A 25,975-nucleotide genomic window follows, 5' to 3' on the forward strand; every position below is an offset into this window, starting at 1 on the left:
CGTGAGTAACCATGCGTCTGTACTTGCGAAAATTTAGTATTTGAAAGCAGCTTCAGCTATTCGATTCTTTTTCCTTATGGGAAGCTTCCGCCGCTTTCGGTGCCGACGGCAGAGGAAAACGGAAATGTTGTTCTGAAGGGGTTCGCTGGTTACATGCTGGACTTGCTTCAAAGTGGTCTGGGTTTCAAGTAAGTTTTTCATTGTCATTCCCAAAACGAAAACTCTTAACGAACAGTTGGTTCGAGACGCGGACTAACAACTTGCACCCCACTCTTTCCTGCTGTCCTGTCGCCATCGGTCCACGTCTGTAAGCCGCTCAACAACAGCGGTTTCGCGGCCCTAAGACAGAAAAAGAGGAAATCTTAACGAACACCGAGGAGAACTGCGCTTGTTGTTACGAGATCATCGTCCTAAAGTGCTCCTTCAACATGAACTAGAGAGGTGCATGATAGAGAACGCCAAAGTGTTATGTAGCTCCCTGTCCTGTTCCAGTAGCGCTTGAAGGCCATGATCTCGTCACGAACCTGTTACAGATAATGTCCGTAGATCTTGTTGACTTCAGCAATGAAATGTTGACGCATATTTTTCCTTCACGTGGAAAGTGTACCGCGTTCGATATCGTCATGTCGTGACTGGCGTAGGTATGACGTCTTCATTGACAAAGAAAACATCTGGGGCACCATCCAGCCTGATGGAACATGGCGTGGTCAAGTCGGTATGATTGTACGGAACGTAAGACAGATAGACTCCTGGAAGTTATCAGACTTAAGCAGCTATAGTATGTTTCTTCTAGGAGTGCGACCTAACAATGGGTCCTATGGTGCTGACGATGGATCGTTGGAAAGTCCTGTACCCGATGCCGAGCTATTACTATGGACACGTTGGTCATTTTGCAGGCCGGAGGACGCTGTACGATTCTGACATATTTGGATATTTACAGTGCTTCACTTGGCAGGTGAAAGAAATGAAATGTTTCTTTGAATGAGCCCCTGGCAAAGCCAGTCACAACGTAGAGACGTGTTCAACCTAAGATATGTTTCTTTCTTGTTGGAGGTGGTGTCCAGGTGGTGTGTGTAGGCCCTATAAATAAAGCTAAAGGAGCTGTAAGAAAATAAACAGAAGAAAGTAAAAAAAAAGTAACATGCTCTGAATAAACAGTTTCCCATGAAGTCGCTCCTGTGCGATCTTTCCCAGAGTCGTATATTAAAGGGGAGTCCGGCCATTAATGGAACCTCCTATACCTGCTACTTCATATTAATGAAACGTGCCTATACCTGTAACTCCGCCCACTCTTCCAGCTGTCTCACCAATGATGCCTTCAAACACGGGGCATTATCAATCAGCCTATCCTCACAATCAGTCCCCCTGTCTTACATGGCAGCGCCATTTCTACTGGCAAGTGGATCGGACACGATTGAAATGGACGCTTCTTGGGATTTGTAAAACTATGGAATTCTTGTGCCAGTTTGATGAACGCCAACTAGTGGACACAAGACACATCGGGAACTGTAGTCCGCCATCCGTCGTTTTTTTCCGCTGCCGGCAACACTACCTGCTGTTACACATCCGGTTACACATACTATTTTCGGTCAGACATCGATAGCGGAACATAAGCTGAAAATAGTTTTCCAAAAACTTATAAGAGGATGTACCGTATTTTCACGCGTATAAGCCGCGGCTTATGCGCAACCTTTTTTCTTCAGGGGCTCTCTCTAGCGTATCCACCGATGCGACTTATCTGATGACTATTTTTCCCTTGTATTTTCCCCATACGCCGGTTTAAACGAAAGAGCCGACAGCGCCTCTGGAACAGCACCGCCCTGCCGATGCACGAGCAGTACGTAGCAGAGCCTTGTCCACATTCGAGTAGATTTATCCTCCTGGTGCGTTCCCCCAAGCATCTTTAACGTGACAGAGGTGATGGTGATTCGCGTCTTCTGGAAGGCCACTGACCCATCGATCTATGAAAAGCATGCAACGAGGACACAATTCGACCTTAGTAGAACACTAGAACCGGGACCTCCTTTGTTGTACACCATGCCGACGTCGGAGTATGAACCACATAGTTTCTGGCCTTCTCTATATCCTCCTTTGTCGCACAAATCAGTCGCCTCGTATCGCCCACGGCTTATCTGCGTGTGCGGCTAATCTGCCCGAAAATTTTCCAACCGTTCTTAAAAAGGGGTCCTGTGCCTTATACGCGTGAAATTACGGTACCCTAAGGGACACGGCTGTCTAAAATCAGCACTCCATGGTTTATCTTATCTCAAATATCCAGGTGTTGCAAGGCTATTTCTTTGAGTAACCAACAGAGATAATATGGGACGACAAAGTACTGACAGGCGATTTTAGCTAACCGTGTCCCCAACAATATATCTGCAGCGTAAAATCAGAGTAGTTTGTGAGACATTTTTGTTACGAAATTCCCGCTTTTCCGTGTTTGTCTTTCCGTCATTTTGGGTGGCAGTCAAGTACAATATTTTACACTGTTGCTTCTAGCCAAATAGGACTTATAGCAATCTCAAATTTTATTTCCCTGCTCCTTTTAAAGTCTTTATGACTAGATTTCCATTAATATCGTGACAGAGAAATGCGAACGCACGGCCGGTCCCGTTTTCTAATGTGCCAACGCAGTTATATTCGTCTTTCATCTCAATGACGGAGCACTCCGTCCGGGTAAGTTCTGTACCATGAAGATGTTGAAGTGAACCGTATTATTATAGCACGACAAGTAATATACTCGTGTTCCTTTCCCTGTAGCCAGAGAGCCCTCAAGGCTCTCTTCACCTTTCTGGACACCACAGGGCTTCGGTCTTTATTGTGAAGTGACTCATTATTTCATTCCCCGCATCACCTCCAGCAATGGGGTAGAGTATCGCCCCTGCCGATGAAACTCCCCACCCATCATTCGGAAGTGAAGTTGTTGTTGTTGTTGTTTGATATTGATATACTTGATATTTCCAGGTATGGGTTGGTGTTGTCGTTAGCATCCTCCTGATCAGCGCTGTGTTCACCACAATAAGCAGGAAGAGGAATGGAGCTGTTGTGAAAAGTTACGTGGACCACCTGTTCTACCTGAGCGCGATGTTCTTCTGGGAAGGTAAGAAATGATCAGTCCAGATGCTCGAAAACCAGAAACCAATATATCGCGAACCCGGAAACAATCTGTCAACGTCAAACCGTGTTTTTAACACCGGCCTTTCCGCCTTGACGTGGAATTGTGAACCTATATATATATATATATATATATATATATATTTACCTATACCTATATATAACCTATACCTATATGTAAACTATATATAACCCATACCTATATATATATAGGAGACAAAGCACGTGTGCTGCCCTCTCCTCTTGTACATATTCCCCTCTCACTCTTTGCAGTTGTCTTGCGTCACCATAATATCCCATTCCTGTTGAAGGCAGCGCTGCTGTCGAAACGTCGAATACCCCGTCTTAGTTTTTAATAAAGTTCCCCTTTTATTCCTTGTCCTGTAGAAGCACCGTCTCCACTTCTGATCTTTATTGAATACCTTTATTTTTCGTGGTCAACTGCATTCGTTTATTTCAACTTATATATATATATATTTTATGAAACAGATTATGAACGCGGTTGCCGAATTCCTGGTAAAATGAAGTTTTATCACATTTTTTTGCGTTGTATGAATTGGAGGGACATGCCCCATTCTAAGCAAATGTAATACCAGAAATCGAATCAGAGCAGCTTACACGATTTTCTCGATTTGCAGCGAACACCGTTCCCTCTGCGCGGCGAGGGAGTAATCGGCTTCTGCTTGGAACATGGTGGATCGCAGTCATATTGCTCGGTCTGGCGTTTACGAGTTTTATGAAGGCCAGCATGACGGTGAAGAAGGAAATTCCTAAAATGGAAAGCGTGGAAGACCTGGCAAGAAATCCTAACGTCCTGCCCGTCATCACCAAAGGAGTGGCATATGACGTTTTCCTCAAGGTGATATTCTCTCTTTCAGAACTACTAATGTAAAATGCTGAAGAATGTTGAAACCACAAGGGAAAGAAATGTTGCTAAATTGTCTTGGCAGAAGGCTCGTAGATCCGAGCGTAGTTTCACCCATCCTTAAAGGAGCATTAAAGGGAACATTAAACATAGCCAAAAACTGCTGTCATCTTGTAAAGCGGTACGTGAAAATCATTCCCAAAAAATATTTTTGTCCAAAGTTGTTTCTTCGCGGCATCATTAATTCGCAAAATCGCCCACCCACTCTATCAAATCACCCACTCTAGTGTGACGTTTGTGGTAGAGAGCGCCCTCATTCTTTCGTCGTAAAAACCGTCTGCTACGAACATTACGAGCTGTTTTTTGTTGACTTCTATTCTTTATATGATTTATATCACGTTTTCTAAAAAAAAGCGTATATGCAGCCTGACGAAATAACGTTGGAATCACAAGAGTACTATACCCGTGGCTTCTGTGCAATCTCAGAACTCACCATAGCAGAAAGCAATTGATGACAGCGGTATTGTGGCGCCACCTGTTAGCCACTGGACAAACTATGTGGCGAAAACGGTCACAGAGACTGCACACTGTCGGGAAGCAGTGCGGTTTCGCTGTGCAACAGACAGTTAATTTCGGGCTGCACTACTCGTTCTTCCCGTGGTATCAGCGGTCCCAAAAAATCCTCCGTTTCAGACATCACGCAGCCGGAGAACGCGTGGCGTCTCCGAAGCGGTAGCAGACGCTCCGGCCTGCGTGGTGTTGCTCACCTCGATCATGTGATACCAGGTCCAATGAGGAGCATCCCTACCACTCGCGTCACATAGTGACGCGTGTGGCGGCGCTCATCACGTGTCTCTCGTGAAGGCGAAGAAGGGTGTTTCGCGCGCGGGAGGTTCATAGGGCTATTGCAGGCGTCCCAATTTCGCTACGGTTGCATTACTTGTGGGAAAAGTGTTTTCGGCCGCTTAACATTCCATACCGACCAAAAACAGAAACGAAGTGTTGTGCCTCTAGACTGCTCCTTTAAAGGGACGGTCGTAATCATTCATGTCGATTTTGAAACTATAGTGTCATTTTTTTCCCTCGTGGACCTCTTACCACGGTATTGAAAATCCCACGCGAAAGAGTTGCGTAGTTTGACTCTTATTCGATGATGGAATACATGAGAAGAGCATACGGCGGATGTTGAGAGTGTGCCGGCATTCCCTATCTGGAAGAACGGGAAACGTCACTGCCTAAGAACCAATGAGGGCTCGACCTTGAGAAAAGGAATGCCGCGGCCGTGCATGTGTCTCGCAGAATTACGGAGCATCTGGATAGGAAAGACTCTTTGCCGACAATCACACTACTACACATGACTCTAAGGATGAGTGCTGGTGCGGGTATACCCGCGGATACCCGCGCAAGTTTATTCTTTGCGGCTACACATTTCTGTGTCATTGTGGGTTGCGGGCAAGACGCGGGTAGACCTACATTGCCTCGGCGGATTACTTGGGTATACCCGCAATACCCGCAGGTGCAAAGCCAGCCCGTCGGCTTTTCGTGCACGACCCGACTCATTGCAAATATTTGGCTCAAAATACTTTACAAAACGTTCTTCGCCTTCCCCCCACATCCAGACCTTACGTGGTACGTCAGATGATGACAGCTTTGTCACTTACTGGCACCGAATTCTATGCTTGCCCTTCCACTATGTTTGCCGTATGGGGCTAATTTTGGCTACATTTCGGTACCACGACTGCTTCGCTTGGCTTTAGTAAGTTGGCAACCATGTCAGCAGTCGACACAGCGTCTGGCGCGTTGGACAAAGTCGCTCGCTAACGGATAGTGTCCCCACCATCGGTATATCCTTTCGTGCTGTGATGATCATGTGGCATGACTGAAGCATGCGTACGCGTTGGGAAGCGGGTACGTCTGCGGTATGCGGGTGCGCATCGGGGCGTGTGGGTGCTCGTGCGGTTTGCACCAGTGACATTGCTGCAGCTGTGGATGCGGACCGGGAGCCCGCGGGTGCGGTGCCCAGATACGGGCCCGAGTTTCATGCCCGAACTCATCTCTACATACAACTCTTTCAACGCCTCTCCTACTGCTCCGCTCTACCCTCCCTTCCTCGCTTCCGCGCGAGGACGATGCAGCAGATAGTTGGCAGGATTTTTATCTCCAGTGGATGTTGAAATTAAGTACGGCGGTGTGACACTCCTGTATGTTGACATTTCGGGCTTATATGGGCTTTTTTTCCCGTGTATTTTAGAGGGATGCTGTTAGTGCTGTACAATTGTTGTGTGTCGCTCCTCGTCTCATCCTTCGTCCCTCTTTTAGGCCCAGCACTGGGGGTTTTATCGCTTTATCGTTCGAAATATCGATCGAAATATCGTTTCCCTATGTGCGCAAGTGTTATATCATTAAGGACCATGAAGCATAAAACTACAGCTTTTTCCGGCGTTATTAATCCTCTTGTCGTACATTTTAATCCTTATACCATGACATTTAATCCATTTGCCATCGGAATTAATCCTCCTTCCATTATTTTTAAACCTCATTTCACACAATTTAATCCGTTTCTCATGCAATTTAATCCAAGTGACTATGTGTGGGCACGTGACTTTTTTGTGTGTATTATGAGACAATTCCCATGTGTACGCGTATTGCACATGCTTTTCTGGGTTTCTGCGCCATAATAGGATACTGTGGGACTGTCAATCTGGATTACGATACAGTGGGACTATTCCCATGTCTAAGAGTATTACCCATGGTTTTCATTAAAAACATGGGTTTCTGAACTGTAATGGTATACTGTGGGACTGTGTATATGGATTACGATATTGTGGGACTATTCCCATGTGTACGAATATTGCCCATGCTTTTCATTAGATATGCGGGTTTCTGCACTATAATGTGATACTGTGGAACTGTAGTCTTCATTACGATATTGTGGGACTATTTCCATGTCTATGGGTATTACCCATGCTTTTCATTCAAAATGCAGGTTTCTGGAGTATAACGGGATACTGTGGGATTGTCTATCTGGTTTAGGATATTGCGGAACTATTCCCATATGTGCGGGTATTACCCATGCTGTTCATTAAATATGTGGGTTTCTGCACTGTAATGCGATACTGTGAGACTGGCAATCTTGATTACGATATCCTGGGACAATATAAGCATGTCAATGGGTATTCCCCGTGCTATTCATTAAAAACACGGGTTTTTGCAGTAATGGGATACTGCGGGACTGTCAATCTTGATTAGGGTATTTTGAAACAATTCACATGTCTACGCGTATTGCACATGCTATTAATTAATAATTCAGGTTTCTGCACCATAATGGGATACTGTGGGACGGTCAATCTGGATTGTGGTATTGTGGGACTATTCCCATGTCTACGGATTTTACCCATGGTTTTCCTTAAAAATACAGATTTCTGTACCGTAATGGGATACAGTGGGACTGTCAACCTTGCTTACGATATTGTGGGACTATTCCCATGTGTGCGGGTATTACTTATGCTTTTCATGAAATATGCGGGTTTCTGCGCCTTAATGGGATACTGTGGGACTGTCGATCTTGATTACGATATCCTGGGAAAGTAAGCATGTCTATGGGTATTCCCCGTGCTTTTTCATTAAAAACGCTGGTTTTTGCACTAATGGGATACTGCGGGACTGTCAATCTTGATTAGGGTATTTTGAGACAATTCACATGTCTACGGGTATTGCACATGCTATTAAGTAATAATGCGGATTTCTGCACCATAATGGGATACTATGGGACTGTCTACCTGGGTCACAGTATCCCATTACAGTGCAGAAATTCGTATAATTTATGAAAAGCATCGGTAATACCCGCACACATAGGAGTAGTCCCACAATATCCTAAACCAGATAGACAGTCCCACAGTATCTTGTTATACCGCAGAAACCCGCATTTTGAATGAAAAGCATGGGTAATACCCATAGACACTGAAACAGTCCAACAATATCGTAATCCAGATTGACAAACCCGCAGTATCCCATCACAGTGCAAATAACCGCGTTTTTAATTGAAAGCAAGCGGAATACCCATAGCCATGCATATAGAACCAGGATATCGCAATCAAGATCCCACAGTATCATATTAAGGAGCAGAAACCCGCATATTTAATGAAAAGCATGGGTGATACCCGCACATATGTGAATAGTCCCACAATATCGCAAGCAAGGTTGACGGTCCCACTGCATCCCATTACGGTACAGAAACTCGTATTTTTAAATAAAACCATGGGTAAAATACGTAGACATCGGAATAGTCCCACGATACCGCAATCCAGACTGACCGTCCCACAGTATCCCAGTATGGTGCCGAAACACGCATTATTAATGAAAAGCATGTGCAATACCCGTAGACATGGGAATAGTCTCACAGTATCCCATTACTGTGCAGAATCCCACATATTTAACGAAAATCATGGGTAATACCCGCACACATGGGAATAGTGCCACAGTATCCCATTACAGTGCAGAAACCCACATATCTAACGAAAAGCATGGGTAATACCCACAGACATGGGAATAGTCCCACAATATCCTAAACCTGATAGACAGTACTCCAGAAACCTGCATTTTGAATGAAAAGCCTGGGTAATACCCATAGACATGGAAATACTCCCACAATATCGTAATGAAGATTGACGGTCCCACAATATCCCATTGCAGTGCAAAAAACGCGTTTTTAATGGAAAGCACTGGGAATAACCGTAGAGTTGCTTATAGTCCCAGGATATCGTAATGAAGGTCGACAGTCCCACATTATATCCCATTATAGTGCAGAAACCCGAATATCTAATGAAAAGCATGGGTAATATTCGTACACCTGGGAATAGTCCCACAATATCGTAATCCATATACAGAGTCCCACAGCATCCCATTACAATGCAGAAACCCACGTTTTTAATGAAAACCATGGGTAATACTCGTAGACATGGGAATAGTCCCACAACACCGTAATTCAGATTGACAGTCTCACAGTATCCCGTTATGGTGCAGAAACCCACAATATTAGTGAAAAGCATGTGCAATATGCGTACACTTGGGAATTGTCCCAAAATACAAAAAAAGGTCATGTAGCGGACACATAGTCACTTGGATTAAATTGCGTGAGAAACGGATTAAATTATGTGAGATGAGGATTAAATATAATGAAAGGAGGAATCCATCAGAATGAAAGGAAGGAATGGATTCCTTCCATTCCGGTTGCCATCGGAATGGCAAATGGAATAAATGTCGTGGTATAAGGATTAAAATGTACGACAAGAGGATTAATAACGCCGGAAAAAGCTGTAGTTTCTACTTTGTGAGAAGTGTGACGTCACAATGTGCACAATGTACCTCTCGCCCGGCAACCCTGCGCCTCCAAAATCGCGTCTTCCGCTTCAGATAGATGTCGTCCACACGCCATTGTCGTCACCATCCTCAATCGGTCGCTTGTGGTAAAGTCACCTTCTTGTCCTGGTCACACGTTATAGTCAACGTCAGGTTGAGGTGACTTTATTCGTTGACGGTATCATCTCCTTGAGCTTGAGGTGGTGGTAGGGACAGGACACAAAGCACAAGCAGACAGGAGTAGTGTTTAGTGTTCGTTATATTCCCAGTAGCATAAAGCCTTTGCCATTGCCTAAAGCTACTGCCTTTTAGGCGCTGTAGGTGTTTGAATAAACACATAAAACGAGTAGATGAACGCATCTCAGCGGTGTAAACTAAACGGTGCTTCTTACGCGACATGGTGCCTCATCCCTCCGAGGTGCACCACAAGACTTGTAACTGAATAATATTGCACGAAATGAAAGCCACATTAGGCCAAAGCAATACACATGTGTAGAGCGCGGATGCACTAACAACTCTCGAAATATGCACCAACTATGCACTGATATCTGCGAAATGTGCAGTAATAAATGTCAATGTATGCAATGGATGTCATTGTTCTCGGTACGAAAGCAACGTACCAAATGCCTATTAGGCAGCGTGCCCACATGCGGCAAAGGCGGGTGGTAACGCGTATGCGGAGCGGAAAGCATTATCGATCATGTGATATACCCGATATGCGTTTTGAACTCGTTTTCTTCCGTGGTAGCGTGGCCGAGCGGTCTAAGGCGCTGGTTTTAGGCACCAGTCTGAAAGGGCGTGGGTTCGAATCCCACCGCTGCCAAAGTTTTTTTTTTATGATCATACTGAGCAATATCACACACATTGGTGCAATACATTCCTGTTTGAAGAGTGTTTTTTTTTTCTTTTTAAGTTACAGCGTATTTTAACTGAAAAGTTTTTCAAACTGGCTGGTACAGTTCTTACCGCGCTGTGGGAGAAGCCGCTTCCGCAGCACGTTGACAGCGTCGGTATCTTTAGGACCGCGGAAACCACAGGTGGTAGCAACTGGTGGGCGGCAGGCACTTTTTCTTAACGCGCAGCGGCAGCCGGTTTCAGCACATGTGTACCGCATATGTGGGTACGGAGCCTTTGGGATAGCGCGCTAAAATAGAGCTGCAGTCGTTCTGCAGCACGCAACAAACATATACTTGCGCCAGAGTTGAAATCATGGAGCTGAAGGCTTCTTCGTGATTGGTAAAATACAGTAAACGCAGGCTATCTGGTGAACGAAACCAATGACGAAACAAGTATAAGTATGGAAAGCAGGAAAAACACGAACATTTCGTGTTGTCCATACTCAGACTTCTTTCATCATGGCTTCGCATTCAGCACTGTATCATGCCGATTAAAATGCGAACAACGCCCGTCTTCGCAACGATAATCTGGCTAAGGTGAAGTACGGCCCATCGGTCAAGACACGCAAACATGCATTTCCATCTGATCGGTCCCCAACCAAGACAAAAAGTCCTTCTTAATTTTCCAGATACGAAACCATATCGAGACAACAACAACAACAATGAATGGAGAAGTGATTTGATGACATGGGATGCTTCCCCGTGGTAGCCACAGGACCCTACCCCACTTCACAGGTGTTAATATGAGAGGATGAATTATGGTAAAAGTGAAGCGACGACAGGTCGGAGTTCTGTTTAGAGCTCTTCGAGGAGTCCAGTGGCTTGCATGAAAGCAAAAAGGAAGCGAAGAGACCATATCGAGAGAAAAACATGCATTTGCATGAAAACCCGCGTTCTACATATGAGTCCCTGGCGACAAATTTACAGCTAAGCAGACACAGCACAACACATGCCGCAATGATGCGACGTGTATTGTGTTGTGTCTGCGTACGTGTGAAGGAGGGACTTGCACCAACCAGTCCAGCTCGCAGCAGGTATAGCCGCCAACCGAAACAGGCGCCAGCCGGTTCAACCCGGACGACAGCGACCTATACTTACGAATGAAACAAGGGAAAGGGTGCACGCTAGCTGGTATAGATCCATGAAGAAGAACGAGAGACTTGAGAGAGTCTTGACCGAGAGACTTGAGACCGAAAGAGTGTGAGAACTTACGTGTGTCGTCTCTCAGCTTTCTTCATGGATCTATACTTATTAAATTCGCCTTCAACAGATGTGTACCTGATGTGAAGGTTAAGTGACGCGCTGATCAGAAGGAGCTCTGTCTGATTAATACTGAAAGTTGAAAAGTGCGTATTTCCTTTGGTGCGCTTCTAGGATAACAAGAACCCGGCTTACCAAGCCGTCTGGAACAGAATTGTGAAGTACAGAAGCATAATCCCACAAAAGGAAGTGTTCGTGCGGAAGGTCATGGAGGAGGTCCTGGACGGCAGGAAGGCTATTTTCGCAAGCGTGGGTATTTTGATCTACTGGACGCGGGAGCTGTACAAGGATAAGCCTCCTCAGGGGGAGTTCTACTTCGGGAAAGTCAGATTAGTGCTTGCCTCTGGTTCCATACACATCAGCAGAGAGCTTCCTGAATATATCAAGAAGAGCATTCACATCAGGTGGGTACGCTGGTAGTCCTATCTCCACTTCAATCTCAGCAATATGCCGCGAAGAAGATAAGAAGTGAATGATGATTCCTGTTTATATATATATATATATATATATAGGGGAGAAAAGACACAGGGACTGAAGTAGGGAGTAGGGGGAAGTTATTTATTAAGCTGGCATTTAAACTAAAGGTTACAAAAGGTAACTTTTGTAACCTTTTAAAAGACCTTGTACATAGATTTTCGTCTCAGTCTTAGATATTCGTCTCCATAGATTTTCGTCTCTATGGGGACGTGACTCAGCTACGTCACTTGTTCGACGAAGTCTCGCGCCACACGAGGGCCCTGGAATCACTGGAGATTCCGCAGTCTGGCTATGATGTCGTGCTCTATAGGGTTGTTACTCGCTGCCTTCCACCCGATCTCTTCGTGCAGTTTCGGCAGAGAAGGAAGGAATTGGTCTCTCCTAGCGAGAGCGGGACAGCCCCCTCCACAGAGTCTACTCGCATATCGCCCACTGCCGCGGAGGTTCGTGCACTGATGGATTTCCTACGCATTCAAGTGGAAGCAAGGGAAGAAGTCGCTCTTCACCGGCCTCGGCATACGCCTCCGGTCCACGCGGAAGACGAAGCGCCAGCCCCCTTTCCTTCGGCCGCAGCGCTGCCAGCTGGTGTGCGCACAGACTCCACACGCCCTGATGGAGCTCCACCAGCACCGCCGTCCGATCTCCCTTCGTGTGCCCTTTGCCGGGCGTGCGATCACCGCACGGCGACTTGTCCAGCGCCGCTCACACCCGAGGGAAAACGGAGAAGCCTCACGTCAGCGCGTCGATGCTTCCGCTGTGCCAAGCGGAACCACTTGGCCCGTCAGTGTCGCTCTTCAGCTAGTCTCACGTGTACCAGATGCCACGGACAACATCTGACTGTGCTCTGCGACATACAACCGAAACGCGAAGCGCGAGAGCGCACCGCCGGGATCGTTGGATCGGCTTCATCATCGCCAGCGCAGACACCTGAAATCCAAGCCACCACCGCGTCAACCTCGTCTACTGTCACATTTCTGCAGACCGCTGTGGTTCAGGTTGCCGGCCCTGGCGGATCCGCGTCCGTATGTATTCTTCTCGACAACGGAAGTCAGAGAACATTCATCACCGAGGAACTCGCTCAGCGGCTTCGATGCCCGGGATTGGCATCCGAAAACATGTCGATCTTTGCGTTTGGCTCCACGCAACCGTCCACGCATCGCACATACCAGAAGGTGTCCCTGCGTATCGATGGCTTACATCAGTCGTTGGAAGTAGAGGCCATCGCTATACCAAAGATCTGCAGGTCGCTCAGCCCACCTGTGGATGCCCGGATCTTGCAAATGCTACACGATCGTGGTCTCTCTCCGGTCACAACGACTTGTCTATCGCAGAACGTCGACGTGCTGATAGGCGCGGACTACTACTGGCGATTTGTGTCTGGCAGAATAGAGCGCCTTCCCAACAATATCACAGCCGTCGAAACGGTATTTGGGTGGATCGTCCAAGGTGTTGCCCCACTGCGTTCCTCGCTACCAGACTATCCCGCCACCACGTCACTTTTGTGCTGCACGAACGACGCGCCCGAGCATGAGCTGACCAACCTGTGGCGACTAGATGCATTAGGTATCACGGATTCTGACGTAGCTGCTCCCACCGGAGCGGCAGACCTCCAAATGTTTCAAGAGAACATCAAGTGGCAGACAGATCGGTACGAGGTTCCCCTCATGATCCAGGCGCCTGGGCTACCACCAGAGGCACACAATCGGGTAACCGCCGAGACGAGACTCAACGCTCAACTCCGGCGGTTCCGAATGGCACCCGACGTTCTCAAGCAGTACGACGCCACAATGCGCGAATACTTCGTCGAAGGGCATGCCGAACCAGTCTCTGGCCCAGACCCAACCAGGAACGTGTACTACCTGCCCCACCATGCCGTTATACGTATGGAGGCCGTCACGACCAAGGTCCGCATAGTCTTCGACGCCTCGTCCCATGTTCCCGGCCAAGCGTCTCTTAATGAGGTTCTGTCGAAGGGTCCCAACTTAAACAGCAACCTCCTTCATCTCCTCATCACGTTTCGGTCTTCTCCCATTGTCTTGACCGCCGACATTCGCAAGGCGTATCTTCAAATTCAGATCCGACCAGAGGACCGAGACGCCCTCCGCTTTCTGTGGATCCAGGAGCTACCGTCATCATCCAACCCTTATCCTGCGACTCAGGAGTGGAGGATGACCAGAGTCCCGTTCGGAGCATCGTCCAGCCCCTTCCTACTCGCGGCAACTCTGCACCATCACTTCGACGCTGTCGCTTCGTGATACCCAGCCACCGCAGCTCGCCTCCGCACCAGCTTCTATGTTGACGACCTAGTAATTGGCTGCGACGACGTGCAAGATGCCGAGACGATATATGCCGAGACCAGAGCTGTCCTGCGGGACGCAGGGATGGAAATCCGAAAATGGGCAGCGAACGCCACCGCACTTCAACAGAAATTTCTCGCAGACGAAACTGCCTACGATAACGTCGGTTGTACAAACCCAGTGCTTCGTATCTTAGGTGTACCATGGGACAGACAGGCGGACGTCATCCTAGCACCAGTCACCGCGGTTCACGAATTCGCGCAGAAAAATGAGCCCACGAAGCGCACGGTGCTCAGGACCTTTTCTAGACTGTACGATCCTTTGGGTTTGCTCCTTCCCTTTACGGTCACCGCGAGGCTCTTGTTTCAAGCAATGTGGAAGGAAGCAGTTTCTTGGGACCAACCCATGCACCCCCAGACACACCAAGCTTGGCGCGAATGGGTACGCGGCCTTCCCGCGCTCTCCACAATGCAAGCACCGAGATCTCCCTTCAATCCGGCCGGCACGGTCCCAGACCTTCACATCTTTGCAGACGCAAGCCCGCGGGCCTACGGAGCGGTTGCATACGTACGCACCCACAAGGCTCCCGGGGGTGTCAGCTCCCACCTGCTCATCGCCAAAGGTCGCATTGCACCACTGAAGACGGTCACTCTTCCGCGTTTAGAGCTCCTTGGCTGCCTTCTCGCCGCTAGACTGTTCAAGAGCATCTGCGACGTCATGCCTGCCCTGCAGTCACGGGTCACGTTGTGGACGGACTCTCAGATTGCACTGCACTGGATAAAGAATGGGAAGATGACTCAGTCGCAGAATCCTCAGTTTGTCGAGGGGCGCTTACGAGAGATTCGCCAGCTCACGGACCCGGCTAGATGGTGTCACTGCGACGGGAAAAGCAACCCCGCTGACTTGCTCACGAGGGGAATCACCGCGACTGAGCTGCTCCACAGCAAGCTGTGGTGGACCGGTCCACCCTGGTTATTTGGCAACGTGGATGGTCTCGTCGCGGCCCAAAACACATCTCCGCATTTCCGGATCGAGGAGACCTGTTGCGCCATCGCCGTTCAGCATCGGGACCCCCTTCTTCAACTCGAAGATCACAGCTCCCTTAACCGCGTGCTCCGTGTGACAGCGTACGTGCTCAGGTACATCAACAACACCCGGAGACCCCAGTCGAAACACAGTGGCTCGCTCTCAGCGGAGGAGCTACACTCAGCAGAGCTGCTCTGGGTCCGTTGGACTCAGTTGGAATCTTTCCCCACTGAAATCGAGGACCTACAGACGAGACGCCCCATCTCTTCTTCATCGGCCGTTTTGCTATTGAACCCGTATATCGACGAGAATTCATTACTCCGCGTCGGTGGTCGTCTGAGGTACGCCGACGAAAGCGACAGCGTACGGCACCCCATCCTTCTGCCGTCCAGACACCGATTCACAGAGCTGCTCGTGCTCGACATGCACTGTCGTCTACACCACACAGGAGTTCAAGACACACTCTGTGAAATTCGCCAGAAGTATTGGATTGTAAGGGGTCGACAGACGGTTCGTCGCGCTCTTCATACATGTCTACAGTGCAAACGACGACGACTGGATCCGGAAACAGCACCTGTCGCTCCTCTCCCGCGGGAAAGGATCACACCCACGAGTCCCTTCGACGTAGTAGGGGTGGATTTTGCTGGACCGCTCTATGCATTTGACAATAACGAACAGCGGAAGGCGTACATCGTCCTTTTCTCATGTGGCGTTACCCGCGCGATCCACCTCGAATTGGCGACCGGGATGTCCACTCAACACTTCCTCGGCGCATTTAGGCGTTTTGCGTCCCGACGCGGGGTTCCGTCACTGATCATGCCAGACAACGCTCGCACCTTCCATCAGACGTCACGGATTCTCTCCACCGCGTCCTCAGAAGTGCAAGATTTTGCCTCCAGGAATCGCATCAAATGGAGGTTTATTGTCGAGAGAGCACCCTGGTGGGGCGGGTGGTGGGAGAGGATGGTCAGATGCGTGAAGGACTTCCTCAGGCGTTGCTTAGGAAGGCGCCATTTGACGTATGAAGATCTCACAACGGCCTTATGCGAAGTAGAATGCATAGTGAATTGCCGGCCGCTGACGTATGTGGATTCCGATCCCGCTGCCCTGCACCCTTTGACTCCTGCAGACTTCCTCGTAGGGAAGCGCTTGACTGCCACCCCAACACCGGGCGAAGTTGCACAGCCGTTGGACGCTGGGAGACTCAAGCATTACTTGAAAGCACAGGATAGTCTTCGCCAGCAGTTCTGGAGCAGGTGGCGCAAGGAATACCTCTTCCAGCTGAGATCGGCGCATATGGCGAGACGGGACCCGGAGAGTCAACTGAGGGTCGGAGACGTGGTCATCATCCACGAAAGAGGACCGCCGCTACTCTGGAAGCTCGGCCGCGTAACTCAGACCATTCCCGGACGCGACGGTGTCGTTCGTGCCTGTGCGGTCATGCTGGCCAACAAGACCATTCTTCACCGTCCCGTGCAGTTGCTGCACCGCTTGGAAGGGGATATCGCACCACCCGTGGCCCGGGAGGATGTGGAAGAAAGAGGAGGAGGAGAGGGCTCTTAGGCTCAGCTGTGGACGAAGACGAGGAGCGCGAGAGAGGAATAAAGGTTCAGTTTGTAGAAGGCATCAGAACTGTCGGTCACGAATTCTTGGGTCCGATTCGAAACACGGGCTCATGAGGTCATGACAGTCCCTTTAAAGGGACAGTTGCATTCGTTATAGTCGATTTCGAAACTACAGTGTCGTTTTATTCCACGTGGACTGCTGACCACCGTACCGAACATCCCACGGGAAAGAGTTGCGTAGTTCGACTGTTATTCCATGGAACACGTGACAAGAACGGACGACGGATATTGAGGGTATGTTGGAATTCCCTCTCTGAAAAAAACTTGAAGACGTCACTCCCGCAGAACCAATCAGTGCCCGACCCTGAGAAAGGAATGTCGCGGCCGTGCAGGCGTCTCGCAGATGGCGAATTCTGGTGGCTATTTCATGGCAACACGGCCTAGCGCTTGGAAATTGCTCGGTCGGCGGCCGCTTGGATCACGTGGTCTTTGCCACCCGAACATGAGTGCCAGGAACCTAGCGGTTTTAGTTGCTCGGATCACGCTAGGGGCACTCGACTTTGGGTTCCGTCGTCTGCTAACACACGTGAACTTCGACGTGCGGGCCAATATGAGGGGCCTCGCAACCCTCGCGGTGCGAATGTGAGGGCAAAGGATATAGTTGAGTAATCCTCTGCCCGGTCGTTTCGAGGCCGGGGGAAAAAGTGCTAGCTGTCAAATTCGTGGTGCTCGGAAGGCGCCTACATGCGAGATCTTGCAAAACTAGTGAGAACTGGCGAAATCTGGGAAAACAAGTTGCCAGGAAATGACCATCCGAATTCGCCAAAAGTTACTTCGTCGTCTGAGTGCCGACTTCTCACTCCTCCGCATAGAGAGTGACGTCAGGCCGCCGGAGCTCTGCGAAAGCGGCGCTGACATTTAAAATTCGTGTATTTAATATCGAAGTACTGTATAGGGATGAAAAAAAGATAGCCAAGTAAATCGTCGGCCATTATCGAACATAGTGGTACCGGTTTCGTGCTCCCTGCTTGGGTTTCCGGATGTGGCCGAGATAACAGGAAGTCCGGTTATAACGGCGGAAGTGTATGGTGTAGCCTTGAACGTGCTATGTAGTGAAGTTGTATTTTAGAGTGCAGTGTTATCGTTTCAGTGTGCAATCTACTTCTTTGAACTGAGAGAATTTCGTTGAGTCTGAGGAATGTGACGAAGAGGAAGTTGACAAGTTCTTACTTGACCGTCGTAATATGCTGTCCTTCCCCTACCCTTTTTCATCCCTACCCCGAGCAACTTGCCGCCAATCTAGGCAGGTAGACCGCTCCAATCCCCACGTCACCCTTTCCCCTTATTTGTTACCTTCCCCAATTTCAGTGACGTTATCTATTTCAGGATACCACTGGATCGCTTGCCTCCTGCTGCTGCGTTAACTGTGTTTCTTTGCATGATGTAAAATCCCGAGACTAGGGAACACGAAGGGACAGACACAAACACGAAATGTTTTGTTGAACACCTTGCTTCCTGGTTCTCCTGGAACTTAGCCCTCTGTCTCCAAACGTGTGGTTTTAGCTTACTTCCACAATGTGTCTCACAACTTGTTGGCCGTTACGAATAAATTTCAAGTCAACCTTGTTTTCAAGAACAACTTCCACCTTGACCGCCTCACGCTTTTCGCCAAACCTGAAGTTACTTGCAAGAATCACCGGAACAAATATGTCCCCTGTTCATCAAACGTTGTTTATCAGATCCCCCTAGCTCGTGGTTTTTGTTATATTGGCCGGACAAAACGTTGCTTAAATGATCGCTTCAGAGCACTCGTTAAAAGTAAACAATAAAGCTTCAAACTGCGAAATTGCCAAACATTTGATAGAATGCTCAGATTGCTTCCCTCTATGGGAAGAAACAGTTGTAAAGGCTTCCGAAATGGACCTTCACAGAAGGCTTTTGAGAGAGACCCTTTACATAACCTCTTGTGGGAACTGTGTCTGCAACCCATCCATAATCCTCGGTCCGGCCTTGGGCAGACTGCTCTTTCTGCCGAACTGACCCTTTTTTTGTCTTGCATGACGAACTAGCACTGGGAACGGGACAGAAAGAGGAGACGACAAGACAGGTGCTAGACTTCCAACAAAAGAATTTATTGGCAACATTCCCAGTGCTAGTTCGTCATGCAAGATCAACACCAACACGCCCGGTTTTTCACCTTGATGTCCCTTTTTTGTCCTCAACTGGTGGTTTCTCTTCCCCCGTTTGTGTATGGGAAGTAAAATTTTCAGCTGTGTTTGAGACTTCGTGTTTGTGTCTGTCCCTTCGTGTTCCCTAGTCTCGGCGTTTTTACATTATTCATCATCTTCACCAGCTCGATTGCTTCCTAGCCATTTTTTCATTGTGTTTCTTTGTCTTACGCAGACAACGTTGGATACTCGAAGGAGGCTTCGCACACTTGTACACCAAGAACGTTCTGCTTAAAGGACTGGATGATCACGGTGCATCTCACGAACGTGTACGTGCCTTGGCGATTGAAGACGTCTCTGGTGTTTTTGCCGTCTTAGCTATCGGCGCAGTCGTGGCTTCACTTGCTGCCGTTGTCGAGTGCCTTTATACGAGGCATACTACGACGCGCTTTCGTCGCTTGGAGCGGCGCTGGATGCACGGGGGAACCGTGCGCCCTGGGCACACGTCACACGGAACCGTGTCGGCACACCTGTTGATAGCGCCACACTGGCACGTAGATCGCATGGCAATGACACATGACCAACCAACTAACAATGGACGCACGGATTCAACAATAAGGTAGAAGTACATGACACATTTGTGAGAATCATATAGGGTTTATTCACTGACGTCACCTCGCCGCCATACACTCTAAGAAAAAAAGGAGTAAAACGGGGAGTAATTGCAGCTTCTACTCCCCTAGTCTGCAATTACTCCCCATTTTGGTCCCCTAACACAACATTTAGTCCCGACATATACTCCCCAGGACTGCAAATTGTCACTAAAGTTCGCGAATGGTCTCCTGAATGCAAAAGTCTACGTAAATATGTGCCCTTGGTCAATTTGAACGACATAAGGCTGTATAACTCAGACAACGTAGCAATTTTCCAGCCACACAGAGTAAGCATCTTTCTTCGCAAATTGTGCCCTAGTATGGCGCAAGATTTTATATCACTCGATTTATCACGGTTGACGGTTTGCTTCAAAGTATTTTCATGCGTGCGCACCAATTATGTACCTGGGACTCTTACAACAGCGCGTGAAATGCGGTCTTCACTCTGTGACATTCATTTGCTCCCGTGCATTTACTCCCGAAAGGGACTATTTTTTGTGGCAATGCAATTACTCCCCAAAAGGAGTAAAAGTACTCCTTTTTTCCTTAGAGTGTACTGTAGGTCCCTCGAAGTTATGTTCCCTCATTAGTTCGCTGCCATATGCTCTTTGGGTGACTATTAACGTCGAAAACATGGAAATTGCTTGGATATGCTACAAATCACACTGCACAATAACTCTGAAACACCAAATATACGGTGGGTGCAATATGGGTAGCGGCTTGGATGGGACCTACAATATGGCGGCCGATGCAGCACATCTGCCTGCAAGCGACAGTGGCGGTCTCTTGCGGATGACGTCATGTGCATAAACCCTATTGGTGCAATAGGAAGATTGTACGTTCCCGAGATACGTAGAAAGCAGATTCCGATAAGAAATTAGTGAGCTTTAGTACATCGTACGCTATTGCCATTGCGTACGCAAGGGATAGCGTTTTTTGTTTTTTTGCTCTGGCTATAGATGTCCTCCTTTACCATACTTGATATCAGTTCTCTCAGCTTTTAATGCTCTTTCATCTGATATGTCAATCGTGGGTATACCTCCTGAAACAGGTAAATGTCTAGGCATATTTCGAAAAAACAAGGATTTTGCGCGTCCGCTTCTAGAAAAGGCCCCGTTTGAGTTCATTAATATCTTGCCAGGGCATGACCAGATGTTGGACCTTTCATCTGACGTAAAAAAAAAAAATCTGCTTGGAACGGCGTACACTGGCGATTAGCGCGTTTAAACGCGGCGCCCTACTCTGCGAGCGTACGTGTCGGAGCCCGGCTGGCGGTGCGCGGAATGGCGAGCCTCCTGCCGATGCGTCCTTTGTTTGGGAAAGGCTGTCTGCCCTTAGCGTATTCCTCGGCAAACTTTCGACGCCCTGCTGGACAAAGAATCCACGCCTGAGAGTTCCTTATTGCCCCCAAAGCATCTGAATGAAATCCTACTTTGCCGTAAAGCCATATTTCAAGGACTAAATGGGACTAAAAGGCAAAACCTCTCTCTTGCAAGCTGCGTACACGGTGATACGCATACTGTACAAATGAGTATCGAGTTAGGAGTTGCTTTTTCCGGGGTTGCCGCAAGTTCCTACGATGCACGATATATTTTTAAGTTTTTCACTACAATATCTTTTAAAACACAGGGGTTGGGCAGTCGCTGAAGAGGAACGCACGAGATACGAGTGCACAGATGCCAAAACTGAAACACTCGAATTCAGGGCCGGATTTTCTCGTTTCTTTCTTTCTTTTTTTTTTTTTTGCACGAAAACTATACAGTAGAAGTTATTAACTTTACCGCTGTTGATTACCATGTACGATGAGCTTCAAAATATTGTATATATATATATATATATATATATATATATATATATATATATATATATATAAAACTAATGAAATTTCGGGAGGTTGACGGTGCCTGTCTGTCTGATCTGACGTGAAACTGACCAATAGATAAACAGAGCTTTGCACAGTGCGCAGAGACACTACATTATTCCTTGCGTACGTAAATGCGACATCGTGCAATACACTAAAACTCACTGTTGTTCCAATGGATTTGGGCTGACACACCTTACGCGTAAATCTACTCCAATTGCCATTACCCCGGTTTAGGAAATCTATAAAAAAAAATGATACACTCTAAAAACTTCACAGCAGAGCACGGCCACAGCCAGCAAGCACTGCCAGAATAATATCGGACAGCATTTTGATTATTGAAAACGCCATACACGCTTCAAGCACTCCGCTACAACGAATGGTTGGTTACACCTAGCTGTACGCTCGGGCACCTGTGTCTGCCTTTTCTCTTTCCATGGACATGTTGTCCTATCTGTTACCCCAATCCGAAACAGTAAGAGGTACACGCAGTGTCACTTCAAGTCGCTTTAAATCCCACACAGTGAATGGCTAAATGGGTCGCTAGTGAAAGAACATAGATCATTGGCTGTTGCTTGACAAAAATAAAGCTTTTTATTACACATATGATGTCATTGTTATTACTTTCAGTGGGAACTATCTCTCTGCGATGACATTACAGCCGTCTGTCATCTGAGCAGAGTTCGAAGCAACTCGTTACAAGTAACTAAAACTAACGTACTGTAACTAAACTTTTTTTGTAACTTTGCGCCGTGGTAACTTTCAGGGAAACTCGTTTCTTTAGCAGGTAATTTTGCCAAAGTAACTTCAGCTAGGTTCCAAGTTACATTTAATTCGCTTTTCATTCACGTCCACATATTTTCGTGCTTTCTCTCCGTTCTTTTGTGGCATTTCATGCCATAGAGCGTGATATTCAATCAATTACTGTATTCTATTCAGGAAGTTAGAACCGCTGCCATTGAAGTGAAGCTGAACCATTGTGTGCCAGCAGAGAGTAGGATGCTCGTTCGATTTGTTGGATATAAACGAAAACGATCTAAGCGTGTGTCACTCCTCCGCAGGCACCTCATGGTCTAACTCAACTGCTCACGCGCGCTGCACCTGTGTCGTGCTATTTTGTGCCCGAAGGAACTTGGAAGTAACTCGTTCTTTTTTTTTAAGTAACTCCGTAACTGCGAGTTACACTTCAGGCTGAAGAACTTCTTTATTAACTTCGTTACATTTTTCACATGGTAACTTAACTCGTAACGAGTTCTTCTTGACGGGTAACCTCTCTATCTGTGCATCTGGGCCGAGAAAGAAAAGCACGTGCGTGAGGACCTCTCTCATGAATGAAATACAGGACTGTTGGGAATATTACGCCACTATGCGTAGTTCGCGCATAGCTGCGTTATTCGGGGAAAACAGGGACTTTCTAAAATAGACGGGGCAGATGTTCCACACACAGTTATAAAGGTAATCATCGTTTTACGGAGCCCAGCATTCTACAACACGGGTGCTCTAGTTTATTTATTTACTTTTTTTTCTCAGTATTGCCCCGTTGAAATAACAGAAGAAAAAATCAGGAATAACAAGCACCCGGATGCACGCACCCTTGAGCCTGCTTGAGCGGTTAAGCCGTGAACGAGGCTTAATGCGAATGTACAACTATGTACGGAGTCACAGCACTCACATGTATGGCAATGCCGTGGATAATGTAGAGAAAGCTGATATCTGGTACACTGAAGTAGTCTCGTTTTCAGCCCAACGCCTACTCGGTCTATACCAAGTACGACAGCCGTACTATTTTCCGTGGCGGAGGTAGGGAGCTTTGTTCGCCCACCAATCAGAGAGGATTTACTTCGAAATATTTATTTTGAGAGTTTTCGAAAGGGTTCATGAGATGTATTTCTATGAGTTGATTTTGCCGCAATTCATATTGACCAGTGTTGTACCCGCTACCAAATCCAAGTAACGAACTACCGATTCCCGCTACTCCACAGAAAAGTAGCGCAATATTAGCGTTGCTACAAATGTGAAAAAGTAACGCCATACCGAATAAGAGTAACGCAAATGCTATGCCTCTACTTATCCGCTACCGTACCCTTCCCTATGCAGCACCTTACCGTAGGCATCCCGTTGTCGAATGTGTCTTAAGAATGTACAATATTTAAGTCCCCGCACATATATCTAGCATACAGTATACCATACGTACAGCCAATATATATTATTTCATACTGATCTTGACCTTGAGATGATGATCATTTAAGATATAATTTAATGCACGTAGCGGATTTGTGCATTTACTAATTTTCCCGTCAGAACAACAGCAACAACATTATTGCGAGAAGATGAATGGGGAGTTTCATCGACAGGGGCGATACTCTACCCCATTCCTGCTGGTGGTGATGCGAGGAATGAAATAATGAGCCCCTTCACAATAAGGATCAAAGTCCTATGGTAACAAGAAAGGTAAGAGAGCTTTGGAGGGCAGAGCGTTGGTGGGCTTGATGTGGCCAGGGACCAAGCAATTTTGTGAGAGAGAGGGGACGAGAGTCCAGCTCGTTAAGGGATCCGGAAAGTACGGCTCGGGAAAGTTGGTAGTGTGGGCAATGGAGAAGAATGTGTTCTAGATCTTCTACAGCACCGCAGTGACTGAATTGGGGAGAGTCAACTTGTCTCAGGCAGTAACGCAACTGCGCTGCAAAAGCCACATCGAGGCGCATTCCACGAACTTACGCGGCGTCTTGACGAGAGGTATGACGAGGCATGCGGAAAGCGAGCGCTGGATCAACTCTGCGCAGCATGGCTGGGGGGAGAATGTCAGCGGTCCATTGGCGGGAAGCCAGAGGAGTCGCGAGGCGTTGGAGTACGGCACGACGATCTCCTCTCAGCAGCGTAAAGGGCGAAACACATGTACGACAAAATGCACGACCCGTCGCGCGACGAGTCGCACAGTTTCGTGTCACGAGTTGTCACGTGCTGCGTGAGCAGACACATGGGCGGCGACATCCTTACGACATGTCGCTCTGAACCGTCGTGTTGCTAGAACAGCGCGGCCAGAGATACACTCGCTTACGCTTTATTTAACATAACCAAATGTGCTCACAGTAAACGAGAACAGTTCATTCCTTATTTCACGTGTCTGTCAAGGCGCAACACGACGAAATCAGCCACTGTTCGCATTCAGAACACACACTGTCCGCCATTTTTTCTTGGATCCGTCGCATCTACCAGAGAGGCAGCATCATTGGCTGCTTGGTTCATGACGTCATACATCCGCACGACAACCCGCCGACGGGAGCGGAGATATCTGAGCAGTTTTGTCGCGCTGCGACTTGTCGCAGAGCGCTGCTTCGACGACCTAGTTCTCCAGAATCAGTCCCAGGATGCTTTGCGCTGCGACGCGTCGCACGACGGGTCGCACATTTCGTCGTACATGTGTCTCAGCCTTAATACCAGTTCTCAGAATGTTTATAACACAAGACGATTTTTATGTAGTTACAGCATTTTGTCCGGGATATCCGCGGATTCCAACCTAAATGCGTAGAAAACAGCGCAAAGAAGGGACACGAAGAAGAGACAAGCGCACACACAGAGCGACTTTGCGCTGATTTCTACGTAGTTGTGTACCAACTTGCCCAAATCTTCGCTTTAACTCCAACCTAGAGCTCTGCCGTGTGCTTCCTGTCGACGGATTGATCAGTTTTCCCTGTGATCATGTGTCATAACTACCATCATAAGCGACCACTGACCGAGCCATCAATTATTGGCTACAAGGGGTGAAAGGGTCAAATTAACTGCATAGTGTTTGTCCTCGCAAGGGTCAATGCCGTACTGTTGGCATACTGCACCAAAGCTTAGGTATCATAGGAATTGGGAGTTACTGTGGTTACCTACCCCGTGCTTCCATTCTTCCAGCCACACGACGGCTTCTGTTACGAAGCGGGCCTCGGTGGCTCAGTCGGTAGCGTGTTCGCCTTCTGATCCCGAGATCGCGGGTTCGAACCCGGCCGAGGACGCCAGCAACTTGGTGGCAGGGTACAAGTTGCTTAGACACGCCGTCTTCCGCGAGGGACGTTAAATACGGGGTGCCGTGTGATGACCTTTCATCGCACGTTAAAGAACCCTCAGGTGGGCAAAATCAATCCACAGACCGACCGCTGTGGCGTCGCTCATGATCTCAGTTGTCTCGCGACGTAAACACCCAATTATTAAAAAAAAATGTTACGAAGCGTTTGACTATACCAGAAATTGCGTTTAAATAATCTTTTTCCCTGAGTATGAGTCCATGAGGAAGAGTCTACCCGTTCGAGATTACCTCTGCAATGAAGCATTTCGAGGAACGAAATATCATGTAACTTAGCCTGAACGAGCCAAACGCTGTTATCATTAGGCTGCCAACAATTGCCGTGTACCGCCACCAAGCAAGTGCGCAAGGAGCATTAGTAAGCAT

General features: G+C 47.8%; 1 protein-coding gene and 1 non-coding gene across 2 annotated transcripts; both read left to right on the forward strand.

Annotated features, from left to right (window-relative positions):
- The first annotated feature begins 799 nt into the window (after nucleotides 1-799).
- Nucleotides 800-22,101, forward strand: LOC135399572 (glutamate receptor 2-like). Its single transcript, XM_064631304.1, has 5 exons — nucleotides 800-955; nucleotides 2,965-3,100; nucleotides 3,753-3,973; nucleotides 11,608-11,897; nucleotides 19,262-22,101. The coding sequence occupies exons 1-5, from the start codon at nucleotides 809-811 to the stop codon at nucleotides 19,647-19,649; spliced, it is 1,182 nt and encodes a 393-aa protein (XP_064487374.1). The 5' UTR covers nucleotides 800-808; the 3' UTR covers nucleotides 19,650-22,101.
- On the forward strand, nucleotides 10,081-10,160 carry Trnal-uag (transfer RNA leucine (anticodon UAG)). Its single transcript has one exon. It is a non-coding gene; the product is annotated as a tRNA-Leu (tRNA).
- Nucleotides 22,102-25,975: the final 3,874 nt, after the last annotated feature.

Source organism: Ornithodoros turicata, chromosome 7 (assembly GCF_037126465.1).
Source record: "Ornithodoros turicata isolate Travis chromosome 7, ASM3712646v1, whole genome shotgun sequence".
Classification (NCBI taxonomy): Eukaryota; Metazoa; Arthropoda; class Arachnida; order Ixodida; family Argasidae; genus Ornithodoros; species Ornithodoros turicata.